The sequence below is a fragment of the Polyodon spathula genome, chromosome 8 (assembly GCF_017654505.1).
Source record: "Polyodon spathula isolate WHYD16114869_AA chromosome 8, ASM1765450v1, whole genome shotgun sequence".
NCBI lineage: Eukaryota > Metazoa > Chordata > Actinopteri > Acipenseriformes > Polyodontidae > Polyodon > Polyodon spathula.
Genome location: NC_054541.1, coordinates 49,288,486 through 49,312,129, shown reverse-complemented (window position 1 = coordinate 49,312,129; position 23,644 = coordinate 49,288,486). Strand labels below are relative to the sequence as shown.

Here is a 23,644-nt window from a genome sequence, read left to right as displayed (position 1 = left end):
CACTGGAACATCAAAAAAAAAAAACAGAATACTCAATCACACTGGAACATCAATAGAAAAAAAAACAGAACACTCAATAGACTGGTCTCCAATCCACCACCTTCAGAGGAATAGAAAAATAAAGAAATGAAAGAAGATTTGAAATATCATTGAGATGAGTGCTTACCGATTACTAGTGAGTGGAGTAGCTGCTCTGTGTCTCTGTGTCCAGCTCGTTCAGCGTGCAGGTGCTGCTGTACTAGCCTGCACATTAATGAGATCACACTGTCAAACCCAGCCCAACATGCAAATCAATACTGTGCAAGAGATTTACACAGCTTTTATTCTAGATTCTTAAAAAACCCATTCCCAATGCAAGCTGATTGCTGATCATTAACTTAATTTACTAATTCACTATCAACAATAAAAACAACCTTTACATATGTATCCAGGGAAATACACAGTGGCACAAAAAACATATTCAGACAGGTCCCATAGGTTTCAATATGACCAATGTTACAATAAATCAATAAAATGATAAGTAATCATTAGTTACAAATAATTTGCTGAAACAAAAATATATCTTCAGTAAATCTGACATTTTACCTACACATACCCTGCACCACCTAGCCCCCCCAGACTGGAACCCAAGCCTCCAAGGACAGTAACAAGCTAGTCTAGTGCATTAACTTTAACCCACTGCACCACCTAGCCCCCCCGTCCAGGTCTCCACAGCAAGGTGAAAGGCAGGACACCAGTTGTGATTTGCAAACGGGTTGCTTTCCCCCCATGTGTCAACACTGTTTTGCATTATCACATTTGAATCAAAAGTGGGCCACAGGTCTGGTCTGCTGTGGAGCAGCTTTGATTCAAATGTGATAATGCAAAACAGTGTGTTCTTTTTTGCTTCTTTTTTTTCTATTCGCCGTGAATTGCAGAACCTTTAACACTTTGTATCCAGGATCCCCAAGCAATGGGCTTGTAGACTATTCATTTATTTTTACACTTTATCATTTTAAGTTATAGATGAAATTAAGGGGTTCTTTAACTATTCAGACAGTTCATCTGGGTTGTGTTAAGTTATATCCATGTATAAACAAGAATGATCAGTAAAAATGATTTACAAAGGATTTGCCGATAAGGACAGGGGGTGGCCCGGCTGTCTGGAGGCTCATAAATATGGTACCAGTATCTAAGAGGGTGATACAGCAAACCTGGGCCAGTGCACACCTATCAGCCTTACATCCAGGGCATGTTAAACCATGGAAACAATAATAAGACTGTCCTCAGAGTACAGTGACAACATTGAGGTTTGCTGCTGGACTACAGCTTGCACTTTTTATAAAAGAAAATACAATCAGACTGATCAAGCTAATGGGCTCGAGAATCCTTTTAAATATCAATTTTGGCTAAGCAGCTTATTTTTAAACAAACTAATTTTCTATAAGCTCCCATTGCCTGTGCTTGTGTTATCCCTGCTCTGTGAATACAAAAAGAGGACTGGTCTCCAATCCACCACCTTCAGAGGAATAGAAAAATAAAGAAATGAAAGAACATTTGAAAAATCATTGAGATTTGAGGGTCGAAAACCAGATTCTCCTGTGCCACTTGGGGGGCACTAGGAAAACTGACTCTTCTCTAACCGGACCGTTTCCTTGAAAAGAGAAGCGGAGATACAGTACTTCCTGTGCTTTGGACGAATGGGAACATGAAAGTACACATCCCATAAGTTCATGGTGGTGAACCAGTCACCCGGCCAGACGGACTGGAGAATGTGACTGTGCGTCAGCAAGTGGAACCTCCTTTCTTTTAAGAACCTGTTGAGGAGCCTCAGGTCTAGGATGGGGCGAAAGCCAGCGTCTTTCTTGGGTACCAGAAAATACCTCGAGTAGTACCCCTCTCCATGGGAGGAGGGGTCTATGAGGCGAATGGCTCACTTGCACAGCAAGACAGCCACTTCCTTCTTAAGTACCGAGGCCTGGAGAGGGTCTGTTACGAAAGTATTCATGATACCTTGAAAGGGAGGAGGTCCCAAGCGGAACTGAAGCGCGTTACTGTTTTGCATGGTGGCGAGCACCCAGGAGTCCAAGGTGCAAGGGAACTCTGGCTAGTGACAGCCACAGCTGTCTACGAGCCACAATCAAGATAGCCAAGAGCTTGCCCTTGGAGACCGGAGAACTGCAGCAGCATGCTGGACAGGAGACGTAACTCCGTGGCCACCGGCTCAGGGAGTGGGGCCTCGAGCAATACACCGTCCATATAAGCCAGTGGTACTCAACTACATTCTCTAGCGGCCAGATAAGGCGATGTCCAAACCTTGGGGGGCCACAGGGCACTCATGATGTGTGTAGTGGTGGGGGGTGTTTAAATGGTCATGGAAATCTGACTATCCAATCACACCTTACATATTCTAACAAAACTGCACTTGCATCAAACAACGACTACATCTCAGAAATAACTACTTAATATGATACGATGTTTGATCACCGTTAATAATAAAAACAGAAGCAAATATGATTTCCATCTTGCCAACAAATAATTCTACAAATCTCACTGCAGTGCTATTAAAAACAGCATGTTATTAATTTTAATGTTATTAAAACTAGAAAATGTTCTGACAATTACTGAGCAGCAAACATTCAAGTTAACTAACAAAAGCACTTATGTTGTATGTAGTGACTTTGGTATACAATTTATTTATATATAAATGAGTCTCTAGGTGCACTGTTTAAGAATGGCCAAATGTTAATAACCGAGACATACCATCATAGCTGGGTGATATCATGTAGAACTCGGATTCTCTTGACACAAACTCAACAATTGACATCCACACAACGTTTCAGAAATATACAACAATCATTTATTTAAGGAAAAAAAGGGAGCACAATTAATCTAATATTACAGAAAGGAAAGGCTATTGGTTAGACATAAGTTTTATCACACAAATACCTGTATCTAGTTGTAATCGATCATGTCAATATGGAAGAGAACTAATTCAACGTGATGTTTAGACGTGATGTACCAAACTAATAATATGTTATCAACCTCAGTTAATTATATATTCAAATGAGCTCAGAAATGGGGCAGTGATCAAATTCTCTGCATTTAGGAGGCAACTCCTTTTGAGTTGCACATTTCAGACAATTTCCATTTCTTATGTGAGAAAACACTCTAAAACAGGAAGTTATATTATATTCCTAGAACAGTTTCCACTTTGATTTCAGTTACTTTCTCGAGTCATAAAGTATTTGATATTAGATGTGTTGAATACCTATCTATTTCCATATACAGAAGTCAATCTGTTTCGATGAATACTGTAGCTCTCCGGATCTGCAGTTTCAAGTAGACAGTGCATTGCTGTACGCATTGTATTGCTAGACGCGCAATAAGCTTCGCTTCAGTCTGTCTCGTGCAGATATGTTTTTAAGACCCGCTTTCCGATTAATGCAGTATCCCGTTTACCGGTCCAGTCTCTCGCAGGACAGATGGCAGGGGCCTTCCTCAGAAGATGATTTTAGCCATTATTCAGAACATTGGTTCTTCCTTGTGCCCCCTGTCGGCAGGATTTACGACAAGGACTCGCTCTCGTCTAGGTGTCAAGGCACCCAGAATTGTCTGGAAGTTTCCTTCAGCAAAATACTACTGGCGCCGAAATGACTCATTCAGTGACAGGTAGAGATGAAACACTTGTCCAGCAGTTAGTTTACAACACTTTCTAAAAACATTCTTGGTCAGTGGGGGAGTTTGTGATCAGAAACCAAGAAGACACAGAGAATGGTTTAAGACTCCCCCTGTATATTCCAATTCTGTTACTTTCATGCACAGAATGATATGATGACCCCCCTCTGACGCTACATGTATAAGCATCTTATTAAGCACCTGACTAGAGGTGTAGCACCGTGTCAATATGCATGCTCTAGCTCCAGTGTGTTTAAATGTAAATGAAAAGTTTCTCAATTAAATACATGGCATGGCAGTAAACAGAGGGGATAATATACTGAAGTGCATTTCCACCGTGCCATGTTTGAGAAGCGTGCAGTAGGTGCCTTTCCACAGTGCCATCTTTGAGAGGCGTGCCGTAGTTGCATTACTTTCTGGTGCCAAACAGGTTTTTTTAAGCCCATATAAAAGGTCTCTGACAGACTCAGTTTCTTCAGCCAGTTTCCTGTGACTGAACACTTACTGGTGGCGGCATTGCTAATTTTCCTAACAATACCTAGTTTATCATATGAAAAATAAATGAAATATTGACATATACATTAAGTTTTTTCATGTATTTCTATAATAAAACAAAACTGTTTCTCAATTTAAAACATACAGCAGCCCCTCTCAACTTCCCAAGACTTTCTACAATAAACTGGAGACAAACACCTGGTGTTTTGGAAGATATATATTTACAGCAGAAAAGACAAACAAGGAAATTAGCTGCCAATTACATGATTAACAAATAGTAGAAATCATGAGTAAAGTAAATTAACACAAAATGTAGAATACATCAGGTGCAATTACAAACAATGACCCAATCACATCAGAAGAAAGGTAAGCTCCCGATAGTTAGAAAGACCGCGTCCACCTATTCTAAGTGGCACCAGTCTTCAGCTATTATGTAAATAAGCAATGTTTTAGTAGCATGCATTCTTAAAGTGCAATGTGCAACGACTCATTTATTAAAGCAGTACCAATTCTAGTCAGTACATACAAAATGAGAGAAGTGTTTTGTGTATACAGAAAAACTGACAATATCAAAAATACATATCTGAAAGGACTGTGTTTTAAAATAACTGTAGGCTTCCATTTAGATGTCACTGTACATTTGTAATACAGTACATACTTTTAAATTGTATTGGTACCTAACGGTAAAATTAAATCTAAATGTTATAAACAGAAGGTGTTACAAAGCAGAGGATGTCACTCTTTAAACGATACACTTTGCATGCGTGTGTGTTTCAGGCAGAAACAGTACATAAGTAGACATCGCTTTTTTATTATTCATCTCTTCTTTTTATCCCTACTATTGTAGTTTATTCGCAATAAACAAAGTGGCAAATTACACATTTACATAAAGTAATAGCATTACTGGGGTTTACTTTTTTTTTTTTTAAGATGTGCGTGCAAGTGAATACTGTCAGATTTAACTTAAATAAACTCTTCATATGTGGAAAAGAGGGCATTGTACAAAAAACAACACCATTTTAGTTTTTGTTTATTACTCTTCTCATAACAGAAAATAGGATCAGAACAAAACAAAATATTGATCACTATACATGACATTTCCCTTGCTAGTTTGGCCAGTGTCTGGAAAGTGTGAAGCCTTTTCCAGTGATGTGCATTACCTGCTGCTGTATCCTGATTCTGACTCGCTCACCAAATCTAAAGCATCACTTTGTTGTTGTTGTTTTTTATGTCAATCCCTCACATCACTTGCCATTTTAGACACAGGCGTGCATCAATCGGTTTTAAATCACTTTAGCATAACAGTGACAGAAGTGTTCAAGGAACTAGGAGCTCTTAAAATAAACAAATCCCCTGGGCCGGATGAGATCCTCCCAGTAGTACTCAAAGAAATGAAAGAAGTTATTTACAAACCGCTAACCAAGATCATGCAGCAGTCTCTTGTCACAGGGCAGTTTGGTCCTCAAAACAAACGGTCACCGGTAGATGGAATTTTCTAGCCCCCCTTCGGGTGCACAAAATCTTTTCTTAAACTTTTGCCAAAGGGGTGCGTTTGCACTCTCAACCAATCACTGTCTTTCTCAAAAGAAGTTCTTTGATTGGTGGCTGATATCAGAAAGAGGTTTATTTCAACTTCGGAGGTTTCTGAAGTTAATTACCTAACTTTTTCATGAATGATGTAAAACTTGTTTTTCTCATAACTTCCTTAATCAGACTTGGATTTTCATTAGACCTGTAAATCTGTGTTGCTCAGTCCAATACAAATATTTTGATACCAGATTGGATATACCAACCAAATCTGTCACTGCAATACAATGTTTCACCATTTTAACTTAACTATAACATTGAAGGAAAACATTTTACTAACAGTCTACATTACAATACATGTATCTATTTAGTTTCATGTAAAAAGTTGTTTTATAATATTTTAAATCACTGTTTTCAGTATTGTCTCCATATAAACAGGTAAATCATTACAGTTTTCCCTCAAAATGCCAAGTTACAGGTTTGTTTGCAATAGATTCATTAAAGTTTATTGATTAATAAGATCTTGCATCAATATAATGTGTTCTCATATAATTCTTCATTTCTCTTAAGAGAAATACTTTAATCATCAAAGCATGCCTGCCCTGCAATTCCATTGTTCCCTCTGCTCAGAACCATAAATTTATCAAATCTCTCCAGACGTACATGGAAAACCTATGCAAATTAGTGTTTAATTCAAACACTAGTATCTTCCATGACCAGATGCGTATCTGTTCCTGTGTCTGTTTCTTAATCTAATCAAGAATCGCTTTTAAATTTCCAAAGACTATTTGCCATTCATTGTTTATACAAAGTTGTTTAAACCTTAAAGCTAGTCTGCAGCTGTGTCTGTAGAGGAGAGGAATTGGAAAAGGGGGGAATCAAAACACAAATACATTCCAACCATCTGTATTAGTAAAATGATAAATTACATTCAATCATTAATTTTCCCCACAGTGCCTCAGGGACACTCTCACGATAAGTAATTTTATTAAACCATTTGAATTTAAGTTTGATGATGAGTTTATCAGGTTACAAAACAGTACTGTACCAGTTGTGAACGAATCACTAGTAAAATGTGCAATTTTGAAACACTGCACAATAGAATGTGTGTTATTGGGGGGGGGGGGGGGGGGGGGGGGGTGTTATGCTGAACACGGCCAATAACAGTGGTTTATTCTTAAACACTGCACATTATAATTTGTTATTTTGAAACCACTGCCAGTAAAATGTATTTTTGAAACACGCAGAAGTAGAATTCATGTATTCATTGAACACTGCAGGTAAAAAAAAAGTAAGAGTTTATGCTATTTTGAAACACAGCACAGTGGAATGTATTATTTTGAAACACTGCACAGTAAAATGTGTTATTTTGAAACACTGCACAGTAAAATGTGTGTTATTTTAAAACAAATGGGTTATTTGTTTCAGACATCATTTTTCAGTTGTCTCCTTTGCATCTTTTTGATACAGGCATTAGAAATACTGTTATATGAACATGCTCATGTTTATACTGAATATGTTTCCAGCAGTGTTTGGTCTGATAACCACTCATTTTTTAAATGAAATTGCAGTCATTTACAGTAATTGTAGCTGACAAAAAATAGCTCGTGGTCCCGAAGTTCGTCTCAATGACTCGTCGTGTCCTAAGTCAAGGAATATGTCTGTACGTTTTACTTAGTAAATATTTGTGTACTTACACATAATTACAGTGTTATTATGCATAGTTACAATGCACTTCATGTGTAATTTTTTTATATGTTATAACCCTAACCCTAACTAACTTGTGGACGCAGACATTAGACCATCTGCCCATTCCATGAATCTCTCACACTACTCTTAGTAAGAGTGACATGCTCCACCATGTGTTACCTGAATGAGACGTTGTTATACACCCTGCATGATCCACCATGTGTTACCTGAATGAGACGTTGTTATACACCCTGCATGATCCACCATGTGTTACCTGAATGAGACGTTGTTATACACCCTGCATGATCCACCATGTGTTACCTGAATGAGACGTTGTTATACACCCTGCATGATCCAACATGTGTTACCTGAATGAGACGTTGTTATACACCCTGCATGATCCACCATGTGTTACCTGAATGAAACGTTGTTATACACCCTGCATGATCCACACCATGTGTTACCTGAATGAGACGTTGTTGTACACCCTGTATGATCTAACATGTGTTACCTGAATGAGACGTTGTTGTACACCCTGTATGATCTAACATGTGTTACCTGAATGAGACGTTGTTGTACACCCTGTATGATCTAACATGTGTTACCTGAATGAGACGTTGTTATACACCCTGCATGATCTAACATGTGTTACCTGAATGAGACGTTGTTATACACCCTGCATGATCCACCATGTGTTACCTGAATGAGACGTTGTTATACACCCTGCATGATCCACCATGTGTTACCTGAATGAGACGTTGTTATACACCCTGCATGATCTAACATGTGTTACCTGAATGAGACGTTGTTATACACCCTGCATGATCCACCATGTGTTACCTGAATGAAACATTGTTATACACCCTGCATGATCCAATGGAGTCTGTACAACAATATGCGGCGTTACTAGTTAGAACAGATGTGAACGTACTCCTGATCTGGTGCGTACATTGGAAACACCGTTTACCTTGTGGCAGGCTGGCGAGTGGATAGAGGCCCAGAGCCAGTCTGCAGTTCAAAAAAAATAACTATTTTATTATAAATAAACACAAAATGAAAGGGCACAAGGGCCAAAACAAAACAATTTAAACACAAAAGAAAGACAAAAAGCAAAACTTACAAAAATAAAGGTTTCCAGGCTGGGCAATGCCTTCACTGGATTCAAGTTTTCCAAACAACCCAAAAAAACCCCAACCTGCTTCCTCAGCTCCCTCTCCCCAAATGAGAAGCAGAGGCCTCCTTTTATATCAGGTGGCTGGGCGCTGATTGATCGTTAATCAACCTAATCAACTAATCAACCCCAGCCACCTGAACATAATAAACCCAGGCAGGCAGGGGAAGTTAACCCCATCCCTGCCAATTTAAAGGGCAGAGCTTTGCTCTGCCACATACACTTCATGAGACGTTGTTATACACCCTGCATGATCTAACATGTCTTACCTGAATGAGACGTTGTTATACACCCTGCATGCTCCACCATGTGTTACCTGAATGAGACGTTGTTATACACCCTGCATGATCCAACATGTGTTACCTGAATGAGACGTTGTTATACACCCTGCATGATCCAACATGTGTTACCTGAATGAGACGTTGTTATACACCCTGCATGATCCAACATGTGTTACCTGAATGAGACGTTATTATACACCCTGCATGATCCAACATGTGTTACCTGAATGAGACGTTGTTATACACCCTGCATGATCCAACATGTGTTACCTGAATGAGACGTTGTTGTACACCCTGTATGATCTAACATGTGTTACCTGAATGAGACGTTGTTGTACACCCTGCATGCTCCATGACCCCCACACTTCTTGGTCCCCCATTTTATGCATGTTGAGTCAATCAGGGCTCCAAAATAAATTGGAGCTGGGATTCCACCTGAAAAGAAACAGTCAATGCATTGCAAAGCTACACGCTCTCCCTTGAAGCTAGAAGCCAGTAAGATCACTTTGGAAACCCGGCAGCAGAGATCGCTATCATACTGATAAAACAGTGCAGACGCATGAACTGTGACCAAACTTGTTGCATCTAATTGACTTCCCTTCTTTTGAATTGAGCCACTGTCGAGCTGCGACGAAGAGGGGATGCAAAGCTTTTCAATGGCCGATTATATACTTTGGGGCAGACTGCAATTTTTACATCTTACAGCTCCAGGGGAAACAATGTTTTTTACCAGGTTTAATACCCCTCTGTCTTTCCAGTTGTACTGCGGGAAGAAGAAGCAAGCGGCTCTTATTCATGCCAGTGAACCAGGACTCATTAGGGGCTGTATGTATGCTCTGAACCAGGACTCATTAGGGGCTGTATGTACGCACTGAACCAGGACTCATTAGGGGCTGTATGTATGTACTGAACCAGGACTCATTAGGGGCTGTACGTATGCTCTGAACCAGGACTCATTAGGGGCTGTATGTACGCACTGAACCAGGACTCATTAGGGGCTGTATGTATGCACTGAACCAGGACTCATTAGGGGCTGTATGTACGCACTGAACCAGGACTCATTAGGGGCTGTATGTATGCTCTGAACCAGGACTCATTAGGGGCTGTATGTATGCTCTGAACCAGGACTCATTAGGGGCTGTATGTATGCTCTGAACCAGGACTCATTAGGGGCTGTATGTATGCACTGAACCAGGACTCATTAGGGGCTGTATGTATGCTCTGAACCAGGACTCATTAGGGGCTGTATGTACGCACTGAACCAGGACTCATTAGGGGCTGTATGTATGCACTGAACCAGGACTCATTAGGGGCTGTATGTACGCACTGAACCAGGACTCATTAGGGGCTGTATGTATGCACTGAACCAGGACTCATTAGGGGCTGTATGTATGCACTGAACCAGGACTCATTAGGGGCTGTATGTATGCTCTGAACCAGGACTCATTAGGGGCTGTATGTATGCACTGAACCAGGACTCATTAGGGGCTGTATGTACGCACTGAACCAGGACTCATTAGGGGCTGTATGTATGCACTGAACCAGGACTCATTAGGGGCTGTATGTATGCTCTGAACCAGGACTCATTAGGGGCTGTATGTACGCACTGAACCAGGACTCATTAGGGGCTGTATGTACGCACTGAACCAGGACTCATTAGGGGCTGTATGTATGCACTGAACCAGGACTCATTAGGGGCTGTATGTACGCACTGAACCAGGACTCATTAGGGGCTGTATGTATGTACTGAACCAGGACTCATTAGGGGCTGTACGTACGCACTGAACCAGGACTCATTAGGGGCTGTATGTATGCACTGAACCAGGACTCATTAGGGGCTGTATGTACGCACTGAACCAGGACTCCTTAGGGGCTGTATGTATGTACTGAACCAGGACTCATTAGGGGCTGTATGTATGCACTGAACCAGGACTCATTAGGGGCTGTACGTATGTACTGAACCAGGACTCATTAGGGGCTGTACGTACGCACTGAACCAGGACTCATTAGGGGCTGTATGTATGCACTGAACCAGGACTCATTAGGGGCTGTATGTACGCACTGAACCAGGACTCATTAGGGGCTGTATGTATGCACTGAACCAGGACTCATTAGGGGCTGTATGTACGCACTGAACCAGGACTCATTAGGGGCTGTATGTATGTACTGAACCAGGACTCATTAGGGGCTGTATGTATACTCTGAACCAGGACTCATTAGGGGCTGTATGTATGTACTGAACCAGGACTCATTAGGGGCTGTATGTATACTCTGAACCAGGACTCATTAGGGGCTGTATGTATGTACTGAACCAGGACTCATTATTTTTATATCATATTATCATTCTTAAATAAAATAAAAATAAATTAAACTTACCAAATGCTCTCAGTGCCAGAGTGTACATTCCCACCGATAGTGATTTCAGCTCTGGATCCACACACCTGTCCATGTACAAAACAGAGTGGAAGAACAATCATTACACTTTGATGCAGTTTAACTGGTGTGGACGTCATGACATTAAAAACAGCTTAGAGGCTCCCAAACCTGACAAAAATAGAAAGACACCAGTAATAAAAATAAAAAAATAATAAAAAAAGAGAATTAAAAAAGAAATAAGTAAATACTCTGACCTAAGTGACTGCCACTCTGTGTGCTCAAGTAATTGTCATTGACAACAATAGAAAAGCAGGGATGGAAATCAGACTCCCATTGCATAGCAGTTTGACCCATTCCTGGTTTTACTATGAGTTTTTAATAAGACACACCTGAGCTTGTTGCCTATAATAATGTGGCTAATCAAGCTCTGTAGCAAAACCTGGAATGAGTGAAAGTGTAATGCAATAGGAGTCTTATGTCCATCCCTGGAAATGGAAACTCGATTCACGGGAGCTGTTCACAAGGCTGTGCTGGATCTTCCTCCTATACAGACACGGACTGAGTCTGCTTTATACCTGTCTATTGTGAAAGAGAACTAGACAGCTAGAACTGAAGAGCAGCTCTTGAACTCAGATCAGAGCGCCTTAACCAAGGAAGCACTGAGAATGAGTGCAAATGCAGGAGCCAAATGTATTAATGAGTTCCTGTCCGGGCAGTGTTGATGTTGGTATTATAGCAGTGCATTTATATTGATTAGTGGAGGCTGGTATTCTTGTATGTATATTAGCTGTGCTGAGGAGCAGTATTGCATTGCTCAACCTGCAGCGCAGATCTGTTCTAAAGAAATCCCTGGATACATCCAGCATCTCAGTTGACAAGCTATTTTCTTTTCCATGGTGGTTTGTGTACTGACTCACCTAGACTGGGAGAGACGGGTTGTGGTTCACTGTATATCTCAACTGTATGAAAAACTACACTTTAAAGAATGCACTTGTAACAGTGCACTTTACTGGAAGGAAGCCAGGCTGGTTTACCTGAGATTTACAATGAATATCGGCATGCTTCCCAGAGAAAGAATGAAGAAACTCAAGGACAGGAACACCAAGTAATATATGAACATTCTGGAACACTTCTCCTCTCGTGGGCATTGTCCCAGAACTGCAGAGAAATTCCCAGATCCTGACTTGGGAAAAGCTTCAATACATCTGCAGGCATGAAACGTCTAGAAAAAGGGAAATGAGAAAGCAATTTAAGGTAAAGGCATATGATTAGGGTGTTCATGCATTTTCTTTTTTTTAATTCTCAATTTTTTAATTTATTTGTATTTCATTAAGCAAAGTGGTGGTTCTGGCAGGGAACTCACTTTAATGTCATCCAACCACATAAACATCAAGCATATTTTAGGGACTTCCAATACCAGATCAAATCATCAGTTGAATAACTAGTATCTCATTCGTCCTCGATATACAGTACGTCCAATGATTGGCAAGGAAAGGATTTATATCTTACTGCAATCTATTATGCCCCTGTTCCCCAGCCTCCTCCTGCTTTTTGGAAGCTATCCTGCCCTCCAGACTCCTCACTTATCTGTAAGCTAATTTATGGGCTGGGGTACCTTGAAAAGGCAAGGCCAAAGGTCAAAGAATATAGTGTAAAATATGTATAATGTAATAGTGTTGTCTATGTTTTAATAAATAATTTATCCTGACTGAATTATTTTTGTCTACCCAATTTGAATGTTGCCTCATCGATGGAACACAAAAGAGAGCTAAAAATCAATGTCTATTCCAGCTGTCAAACCAAACCTGTCGAATCTAAGCAATGGATGTTACCAAGGTAATGAACCCAGGAAGTGAGGTCACAGCGTGAGAAGTCTGGAGGGACGTGAACAATGAATGGTTTGTAAGACATCAGGAGCATGAATGGAATATTGTGTAGGTTGGCCTCACCGTGTTTTTTCCACTTCCTCTGGATATGTTACAACCAGCAAAGCAAGGGGAAACGTACGTCATCCCATTCTCTCCGCACACTGGCTCCCACTGGTTCACTGGGCAACCACAGCCAGAGTTACAGGCCACCAACACTCTGCTCTCCAAGTCTGAAATCCCTGTTCTGAAATACAACCATAACTAGTTGTACATGTTGACTTTGGCCTATGTTTTGCACTGTTTCTATTAAAATATTTCAGTTTAAAGAGTGGTCACATTACTCCAGCTACAGCCAACTAGCTCATACAAATAATGAATAAATAAAGCACAGTTCTAGATATTGAAAGTCCTTCTGTATAATTCTGCCAAAGCATTCTCACCCTGCATAGGAAACTGTGAGTCCAGCGATCTCAGTGTTTTCACAAGCCAATGCAAAATAAGGTAAGATACAGAGGCTGCCAAGGACAGCTGTGCCTAGTCCCACCTTGACTGCTCCCAGGAGATCTAGCTTAAACTTCTTCATGATAAGACCACTGAAGAAAATCCCCAAGGAAACAGCCGGCATGCTGGTAACACCTAAAGAACAAAGAAAAAACGTTTGACCCAGCTCTTGAAAATGTGGAGCAGACTAATAAAAATGTGTGGCAACCTTCTCTTTAAAACTGAAATGTATTTATACAGATGCAAAATGATTGGGTGGAATATTTGTTCTTCATTTAAAAAAATAAATACTAAAATAAATCTACAATCTCTAAAAGTTTGCTTGTGGTTTTCCCGTGCATTGTCCCTGGTTGTACTGTGTTTTTGTGAATATGCTGGCCCTTACCTCTTTACCCCACCTTCACTGTAATTTGATTTGCTTTTATTATGCCATATTTTTACAAGGGAACTGACAAGACAAATAACAGATTTAGAGGAGGGACCAATGATCTACTCAATGCTAACAAGATATTTAGTGAAGTTGATTTGAGTGGGACAAAACAGGAAATACATGCCACACCACCAGTCAATCAATATGTATTGATCTGTTGCAATGTTTGTGGAGGGAAACGTATTTCATTTCTGAAAAATCCTGTAGTGGAAATTCTCAATTCATCAGCATCGTTCTGAGAGAGGAAAGATAACATTTTACATCAAGGGTCTCTAATTACTGTGTATTTACTTAATGTAAAGTGTTACCGGATGAAAAACAACCATTCGAGCTACAGGACTGGAAACAGATATTTTTTTAACTTACCTATTAAAAAGTTAGTTTTGGATGCAGATTCTCCAAACTGTTGTTCTAAGTATTTTGGTGTGTACGTTATCAAAATGATGACCCCATTGACCATTATAATGTTTGCTGTGAGATATAAAATGTAGATCTTGTTTGTGAGCAGACGCTTCAAGGATGGCAAAAAATCTGCAGGAAAAAAGGAGATTATCATTAAAATATAAAAAATACTACAGTGATAGTATTTTTTATTGTAGTCTTGTTTTGTGAAGCAGGAGTATTTAATAAACGACATGTAGGCATCGGAACGTCAGGTACAGCACAGTTACAGTGCAGGTGTAGTCTTAGAAAGCAGTTGTGGCAAAGCGCCCGCCCCTGTGTGTATTTTGTGTTATATGTTGTGTGTTAATGTTGGTGTATAGTCATTGGTACACGGGATATAAACGGGTCTGTGTAACACAAGTGTTTTAAAATGTATATTTGTATTTAAGCACGAGGATTGCACAGCACTTCACATGCAAGTAAAAAGTAATAATATGTGAGCACGGGGAATTGCACTTTATTAATTCACGTGCGGTTGTACAGAGACTCCAATTGAATGATTGATTAGCAATCGAGTCTCGGTACAGCTGCATAAAAGCTGCATGTTTTCACCCACTCTGGGTTGTGTGTTCGGTGAGTGGAGAACGGGTGTGGAGAGGAGAGAATTAAAGACGACAAAAGTAAACAAAGTAAAATATATATAACAGTTGTTTTCACTCACTGTGCTTGTTTGTTAGTCCGTTTTGTTTTGTCTGTTTATTTTGGCCTCACGTGCCGTGTGCTTTTTTTGTTACAAACCTTTTATTTTTTGTCTGTTTTTAATATATTACACGAGTACACGGAAGTGGTAAGATTTTGGACACAATTCTGAGTTGGTTCCTGTTTCTGGTCTGATGTCACCCACTGCAGCCATCTTTGTGACACAGTCCATTGTCAGAATGTGGTGTGCATACCAAATCTGAACTGTATAATGTCATAAAGTGGTACGCGGTCAAAATTAGAAGTCCAGCGCAAAGTTGCAGAAGTAAAAAAAATGTACAAGACCCAATGTATTGCACAAGACCAATATTCACATACTATTTTCTTAATGTGGAAAAATATGATAAATGCAATAAAAAAGATGTAAGACTGAAAACAGTGTAACGTACCAGATTTGAATGGGTGCTTCCCTGCTTTCTTAGCAAAAGTTGTTTAGCCATGAGTGAGCAAGTGCAGTGCACTGAGTACCACTTTTTACCACTTACCTGAAAATAACACTACACCGGTGCTGTTGATATGTCCAGCTTTGCATCAAATCCCAAATCTTCCGATTATGCTTTATCACCATAACAAATTATCTTAAGAATTAATAAAACTAAAAGAACATAGCAACAAGCCAAAAATCAACAAATATAATTTGTACAAAATTAAGAAAACAATGGAGCAACTCAAATACAAAATGTACCCTTTGCAACGTCTATGAGTTTGGGCTGTTCGTCTGTTGCGTTTGTTTGCTGGTTTCCTTGTAACAGATTTTGTTCTGCTGTGGTGCTGGAATCTTTTTCCGGACCTGCTTCTTTGGGCAGAGTTTTGGGCAGAAAAAAGAATGGAAATGCAGAAAGCAAGCTGGTTCCTCCAGCGATTATAAAGCCAAGCCACCAAGCACCGACCCAACGGGAATCCTTCATTGATATGGCAATACTTCCTGCAAAAAATAACTTAAGTAAATAAATAAGTTAATAAATACATACATACAAAATGGATACTAGCGTGACACAATATAAGAGACTCAATATTTTCTTTTTTTAACTAATATTTTTGACACTGAAGGGTCAAATGCTGAGCACAAAACAACAGCTAACATGATACAACAGCAATGCAATACATACTGTACATTCCCATACACAAGAAAACACAAATCAGAGCTTAACAATTAACCAACTGTCTAAGTACAGTGCTGTCCATACTTTTTGGCCATCCTTGCAAACTGGCGTTTTTTGTGCTAAGTTTGTGTTTTTTTTAATGACTTACCAAGATCAACAAACCCGATGTCTACATACAGCCTTGCACAAAACGCACTCAGCGTGAACCCAAAAAGAGGTCCAATCACTGCAATGGTATGGAGGCACCCTGAAACACACAGAGGAAGAAAAAAGACAATCTCCAATTCGGTTTTCATTAAGACAGTTCTAAGAACGTTGAGTCTTAAAGGATCTCAGGGATTCAGCATCAACAACAAGGCTTTGTACTCCATACCATACACTGTGTAAAGAAGGGTCTTCTACCCCATCTCCCAAGTCTATCTCCACTTCATTTCCAGCTGTGCTGAGTTTAATGTATTGGCTAGTTTGAACTTTAATAGCCCCTTTTAAGGTTTTAACAACTTCTGTCAGCCCCCCCCACCCCCCGAACCTTTTTTGTTCTAAATAGATTGTTATACACTAACTCTGTCTTTTAATCCCTGGGATTACTCTGGTTTCTCTTTGGGGACTCTCTCACTAACGCTAACTCACTATTATACAATGTCATCACAATCTCATTTGATTTGTACTCTACACTTTTGACTATCTAGCCAAGCATTCTGTTTGCCTTTCATGGGTCATTTCCACATCACGAGTCAAAGGCAGAGTTACCAATGTAAAAGGCTGAGTTTTCTGGGCTGGCGAAATCATCAATGAATGAAATTCCCAGCGGTGTAATGGTTGCTTCACCAACCCCTCGTAGCACGTTCCCCAGCAACACAGCAACCCACATCAGGGAGCCTCCATCATGTTCACAACCTGGACAAAAGAAAGGATGCGTGTGTAAAATGAAATACAATCCATGAGGGGGTTATAGATGCAGATGCAAACTCGACACGATATCAAGTTTTTTTTTATTTATTTTTTTTAATTATTGTCAGCAGAGGCTGGGTACAAACCAACGACCACGCAAACCACAAATTAACTTCTTAACCGCTATGCAAATAAGGCATCTCTCTGACAGGGGTCAGAATCTGTATTGGCAGTGCATCACACAACACTGCCCCTTACACAAAGACTCAACAGGACAGGCAGCTTTCTCTGGTTTTGTATTGATCTCAGTGTGCATTAGCATGCCTTACCCGCTATTCTGGAATATTGTTGCTGGGCCTCAAGCTCAGTAAGCTGGCCTGGGTCTTGTGAACACGGGAAGCTCGCTGTGCTGGAGTTAGTTGAAGCTGATATTGTTGTTTCGTATTTATAGCTGTGAAGAAAACCACCAGACTCTGCATAAAGACTTTCAAATAGCTAAGGACTGTTTGTGCAAAAACAAGAACATCTGACATAATGTCAATCAACATTTTGAAGCAATACCTTCAATTAATTTCAGTTCTAGGACCTAACTTTATCCACAAAAGAAAACTCTTACTGTCCCATGAGGAAATGAGGTAGCGCCATGAGTAATGTTCCAATAGACATCAGCATGCATCCAGCACCAATTATTTTTGGTCTGTGAAACTTTGCTCCAAAGTAGCTTACCAATGGTAACACCAGCAAATTACCTAAAATAAACACACAAGCTGAGTTCTGGTCCCTTAAACCAAGCAGGCATGCTCATAAGATAGAGTGAAAAATTGCATAGAAAATGGGCTTTTGACGTCATACCTACCCATTTCAAAGCTGCCGTCAATAACCCCAATAACAGAACTAGGAATCTCAAATCTCCTCTCTATCTGGGTAATGGAACTTTTCATGTAGCTTCCAGATAATGCTTTGGAAAAGTATGTAAACGATAGAGCTACCAAAAACATCTGTCAAGAAAACAAAGGTATAAAGATATAATGCAAACAAAGATATAATGCAAGTTTACTATTTTGCACCATTATTCTATCCCGTACCTTGCACCCCATAGGAAACGAATGGCTAGATTCTCAGTTGTAACCCCTCTAGACAGACCACTTGCCTATAAGATAACTTGATATGAATCTTCAAGTATAAGCCAAATCATGCTGCTTTACTACTGTTTCCATTTACTATGAATTCAGAATAATTTTACTTAAAAAATGGGTTTCTGCATCTGTAACGTCCAATACAGACTGTACCAGGATTTAGCATTGTGAAATATGTTCTTGAGGTATAATACAGCCTGCTCATTAACATGATATGCAGGTTATCAGCTATATATTTAGAAGTCAAGCAGTCTGAGTGTGGTAAAACAGGTAGCGTTATGTTCCAGCCCCAGTATCAGAAACCAGCAGGCATGTCGCAATACTTTCTGGAGCCACTGCACATGCTCTTGTGGAGTATTGGACCTGAACTTTATAACACATCTTCCACAGCCTTTTCTGTGTGCTTGTTATGCGTGTGTCACAAAGGGAGTTCAAGGTTATACACACAGTAGCACACGCCACCCTGATGCCCAAAAGAAATCGACAAACATTATCTACAACCTGAAATGACAAAAAAGCTATCCGCTGCAAAATAGTACACTGATGAAGATGTTAGCTGAAACATTTTGCTACCTGATTTAGAGGTTCGTTTGAACAGCCTATACACTGCTGATAACCCCAAGTTGTTTATAGAGCATTTTCCAGCATTGGGGAACCCCCCTGGAGTTCCTCACAACTTATTTTTAAGTGTAATCCCATATGGAGTTGATGCAATACAGGATGATTCCTCAGTGCTGTAAAAGGTTAAAGGCTGGTCAAATCAAACCATGATTTCCAAGTTTGAAAGGTACAGCGCAAGAAACCCACTGTGGCAGGCTGGCGAGTGGATAGAGGCCCAGAGACAGACTGCAGTTCAAAAAAATAACTATTTTATTATAAATAAACACAAAATGAAAGGGCACAAGGGCCAAAACAAAGCAATTTAAACACAAAAAAGATAAAAAGCAAAACTTACAAAAATAACAGTTTCCAGGCTGGGCAATGCCTTCACTGGATTCAAGTTTTCCAAACAACCAAAAAAAACCAACCTGCTTCCTCAGCTCCCTCCTCTCCCCAATGAGAAGCAGAGGCCTCCTTTTATATCAGGTGGCTGGGCGCTGATTGATCGTTAATCAACCTAATCAACTAATCAACCCCAGCCACCTGAACATAATAAACCCAGGCAGGCAGGGGAAGTTAACCCCATCCCTGCCAATTTAAAAGGGCAGAGCTTTGCTCTGCCACACACCTCCCCCCATGTACAACGTACACCGGCCGCAATCGGCCAACTCCCCCCTTCCCCCCCCCCCCCCCCCCCTCCCCCCCAATTCGAACTACCAGTCACAATAATTAATTTATTAATAAATTGATTATAATATCCCTCCAAAAAAAATTTATATAATTTTTATTTTAATAATAAAATTTTATAGCCTTTATTTACCTACAAAATTTAATAAGTATCAATTTAAATATAAATTAAATATAATTATAAAAAAAAAAGCCGTAATAATTTCGGGTTAATTAGTAAATAGAAAGCCCCCCAAACGTGTAATTTAATAAAATTACATTTTATAAATAAATTTAATAATTAGCTTTAAATTTGGTTTACATAAAATTTCCGTCCGCCCCCGAAAGTTGAGCATGAGTCCAATTATGTCCCTCTGGTGGGCTGTTATGGTGGCCCGGCTTGCTGGTTAACCGGCTTTCCCCTCTGTTTCGTCGTTCCTGCGGAAACCACTGGCCTCCGAGGGCTGCGACCCGGTGCCATGCTTCCCTTCTGGTTCGCCGCTGCCGCCGCTAATTATTAATTTAATGCTAACCCTCCTTGTTGGCGAGGCGGCGGCGGCGGCCCTGCGGGGGCGGCGGCGGCGGCCCGGCTCCCTCTGGTGGCGGAGGCGGCGACGGCGGCCCGGCTCCCTCTGGCGGTGGCGGCGAGCCCTCGGCGAGGCGGGGGCGGCGGCCCGGCTCCCTCTGGTGGCGGAGGCGGTGGCGGAGACGGCGGCCGGCTCCTCTGGGAGCGAAGGGGCACGGCGGCTAGGATCCTCCCGCCGCTGGGCGGCCGTGCGGCCGTCCCGGATCCCCCTCCTCCAGCCGCCGCCGCCGCCGGTCTCGCCGACTGACGCCTCCGCGACGGCCGTGCCGCCTCTCCGATGGGCCAGAAAGAGTGCGGACCCACCGCCTCCTGGGCCGCCGGCCGGGCGATGGTGACTGGTGGTGGGCGGCGGGGTTGATGTCGGAGGCCCCCTCCCTTCTTTGGTTGAGGGGCTGACCGGCGCGTCGCCCGGCTCCCTCCCCTCCTGGGCCATGTCCCCGAGCGGCGACGGCGGCCCGGCTCCCTCTGGTGGCGGAGGCGGCGGCGGCGGCTCCCTCTGGTGGCGGAGGCGGCGGCCCTCTGGTGGCGGAGGCGGCGGCGGCGGACCGGCTCCCTCTGGTGGCGGAGGCGGCGGCGGCGGCCCGGCTCCCTCTGGTGGCGGAGGCGGCGGCGGCGGCCCGGCTCCCTCTGGTGGCGGAGGCGGCGGCGGCGGCCCGGCTCCCTCTGGTGGCGGCGGCGGCGGCCCGGCTCCCTCCCTCTCGGAGGCGGCGACGGCTCGCGCTCCTCTCTGGCTCGGAGCGGCGGCGGGTCCTCCTCCCTCTCTGGCTCTGGGAGCGACGGCGGCTCCTCCCTCTCGGGCTCTGAGAGCGGCGGCGGCTCCTCCCTCTCTGGCTCTGGGAGCGGCGGACGGTGGCTCCTCCCTCTCGGGCTCTGAGAGCGGCGACGGCTGGCTCCTCTGAGAGCGACAGTGGCTCCTCCCTCTCGGGCTCTGAGAGCGGCGGCGGCGGCTCCTCCCTCTCGGGCTCTGAGAGCGGCGGCGGCGGCTCCTCCCTCTCGGGCTCTGAGCGGCGGCGGCTCCTCCCTCTCGGGCTCTGAGAGCGGCGGCGGCGGCTCCTCCCTCTCTGGCTCTGGGAGCGACGGCAGATCCTCCTCCCTCTCTGGCTCTGGGAGCGACGGCAGCTCCTCCTCCCTCTCTGGCTCTGGGAGCGACGGCAGCTCCTCACTCCTCTCTGGCTCTGGGAGCGACGGAGGCTCCTCCCCCCTCTCTGGCTCTGGGAGCGACGGCAGATCCTCCTCCCTCTCTGGCTCTGGGAGCGACGGCAGATCCTCCTCCCTCTCTGGCTCTGGGAGCGACGGCAGCTCCTCACTCCCTCTCTGGCTCTGGGAGCGACGGCAGATCCTCCTCCCTCTCTGGCTCTGGGGACGACGGCAGCTCCTCACCCCTCTCTGGCTCTGGGAGCGACGGCAGCTCCTCACCCCTCTCTGGCTCTGGGGAGCGACGGCAGCTCCTCACCCCTCTCTGGCTCTGGGAGCGACGGCAGCTCCTCACCCCTCTCTGGCTCTGGGAACGACGGCAGCTCCTCACCCCTCTCTGGCTCTGGGAGCGACGGCAGCTCCTCACCCCTCTCTGGCTCTGGGAGCGACGGCAGCTCCTCACCCCTCTCTGGCTCTGGGAGCGACGGCAGCTCCTCCTCCCTCTCTGGCTCTGGGAGCGACGGCAGCTCCTCACCCCTCTCTGGCTCTGGGAGCGACAGCAGATCCTCCTCCCTCTCTGGCTCCCGGGAAGGCGGCTCACCTCTCTTTATTGGAGTGACCGGTGGATCTCCCATGTCTACCGCCAGGTAATTAACCACCATGAGGGCAATCTCTGGGAAGGAGGCCGGGTGGTGCTGTTCCTCCCACTGTTCCCACCTCTCCCCATCTCGACGCCACAGCGTGTTGATAACTATGGGGAGATCGTGGACGAGGTCTGCCTCAGGGTGCATCAACCAGTCCCAGATCTCCTGGGACGGTGGTGAAGGTGGTGGTGCTGGAGGTAGTGGGGTGGCCCCTGATGCCCGGGGTGAACACGGCACCTCTTCCTGGGCCTGGTTGTAGGGGCATCCTGCCCAGTTGTGGCCGTCCTCCTCACACCGGCCACACCAGTTTGCCGGTGGCACGTCTGGGCAGGACCGCCAACGATGGTCCTCCTTCCCACACCAGGAACACCAGGGGAAGAGGCTGGCCGGGTCCTCCAGCGGTGGCTGCAGCAGCTTACATTTCTTCAGCTGCTGCTTGTCCTGCCTTTGCCGCTGTCTGCTCTTCTTTCCCATTTTTTTTTTTTTTTTCTCAAAAAAAAAATAAATACTGCTCTGAGCCTCTAGGTGGCGCTATCCCACTTCTGACACCAAATGTGGCAGGCTGGCGAGTGGATAGAGGCCCAGAGACAGACTGCAGTTCAAAAAAATAACTATTTTATTATAAACACAAAAATGAAAGGGCACAAGGGCCAAAACAAAGCAATTTAAACACAAAAAAGATAAAAAGCAAAACTTACAAAAATAACAGTTTCCAGGCTGGGCAATGCCTTCACTGGATTCAAACTTTCCAAACAACCAAAAAAAACCAACCTGCTTCCTCAGCTCCCTCCTCCCAAATGAGAAGCAGAGGCCTCCTTTTATATCAGGTGGCTGGGCGCTGATTGATCGTTAATCAACCTAATCAACTAATCAACCCCAGCCACCTGAACATAATAAACCCAGGCAGGCAGGGGAAGTTAACCCCATCCCTGCCAATTTAAAAGGGCAGAGCTTTGCTCTGCCACACACACCCCCTCTCGTACGAATGAACCTACTTTGGGTCTTTCTGGGTTGGTCTAACCAGAAAGAAACCCACCCAGAGCATGTACTGGATGAAACCAGAAAGAAACCCACCCAGAGCATGTACTGGATGAAACCAGAAAGAAACCCACCCAGAGCATGTACTGGATGAAACCAGAAAGAAACCCACCCAGAGTATGTACTGGATGAAACCAGAAAGAAACCCACCCAGAGCATGTACTGGATGAAACCAGAAAGAAACCCACCCAGAGCATGTACTGGATGAAACCAGAAAGAAACCCACCCAGAGCATGTACTGGATGAAACCAGAAAGAAACCCACCCAGAGCATGTACTGGATGAAACCAGAAAGAAACCCACCCAGAGCATGTACTGGATGAAACCAGAAAGAAACCCACCCAGAGCATGTACTGGATGAAACCAGAAAGAAACCCACCCAGAGCATGTACTGGATGAAACCAGAAAGAAACCCACCCAGAGCATGTACTGGATGAAACCAGAAAGAAACCCACCCAGAGCATGTACTGGATGAAACCAGAAAGAAACCCACCCAGAGCATGTACTGGATGAAACCAGAAAGAAATCCCATGTACTGGATGAAACCAGAAAGAAACCCACCCAGAGCATGTACTGGATGAAACCAGAAAGAAAACCATTCAGAGCATGTACTGGATGAAACCAGAAAGAAACCCATCCAGAGCATGTACTGGATGAAACCAGAAAGAAACCCACCCAGAGCATGTACTGGATGAAACCAGAAAGAAAC

The 23,644-nt window shown here is 43.4% G+C and overlaps 2 protein-coding genes across 2 annotated transcripts in view; both read right to left on the bottom strand.

Moving 5' to 3' along the window:
• The window catches only part of LOC121320105 (solute carrier organic anion transporter family member 1C1-like), a 47,733-nt gene that overhangs the window by 22,330 nt on the left and 1,759 nt on the right, over positions 1-23,644 (bottom strand). The gene's annotated exons all lie outside the window — the stretch shown is intronic.
• LOC121320106 (solute carrier organic anion transporter family member 1C1-like) lies at positions 8,157-18,185 on the bottom strand. The gene is made up of 13 exons (XM_041258335.1): positions 17,989-18,185; positions 17,749-17,881; positions 17,462-17,583; positions 16,992-17,138; positions 16,390-16,488; positions 15,824-16,063; positions 14,362-14,526; positions 13,505-13,700; positions 13,146-13,308; positions 12,231-12,418; positions 11,197-11,261; positions 9,044-9,255; positions 8,157-8,208 (listed from the first exon to the last, which is right to left on the bottom strand). The coding sequence occupies exons 1-12, from the start codon at positions 18,128-18,130 to the stop codon at positions 9,134-9,136; spliced, it is 1,782 nt and encodes a 593-aa protein (XP_041114269.1). The 5' UTR covers positions 18,131-18,185; the 3' UTR covers positions 8,157-8,208; positions 9,044-9,133.

Coding starts and splice junctions, on each gene's coding strand:
- LOC121320106 (XM_041258335.1), bottom strand. CDS start 18,130: ATGTTTTTGGTAGCTCTATCGTTTACATACTTTTCCAAAGCATTATCT. Junction 16,489..16,991: donor AAACTCAGCCTTTTACATTG/GTAACTCTGCCT, acceptor TGTGTGTTTCAG/GGTGCCTCCATACCATTGCA. Junction 13,701..14,361: donor CAAAACTAACTTTTTAATAG/GTAAGTTAAAAA, acceptor TTTGTTCTTTAG/GTGTTACCAGCATGCCGGCT.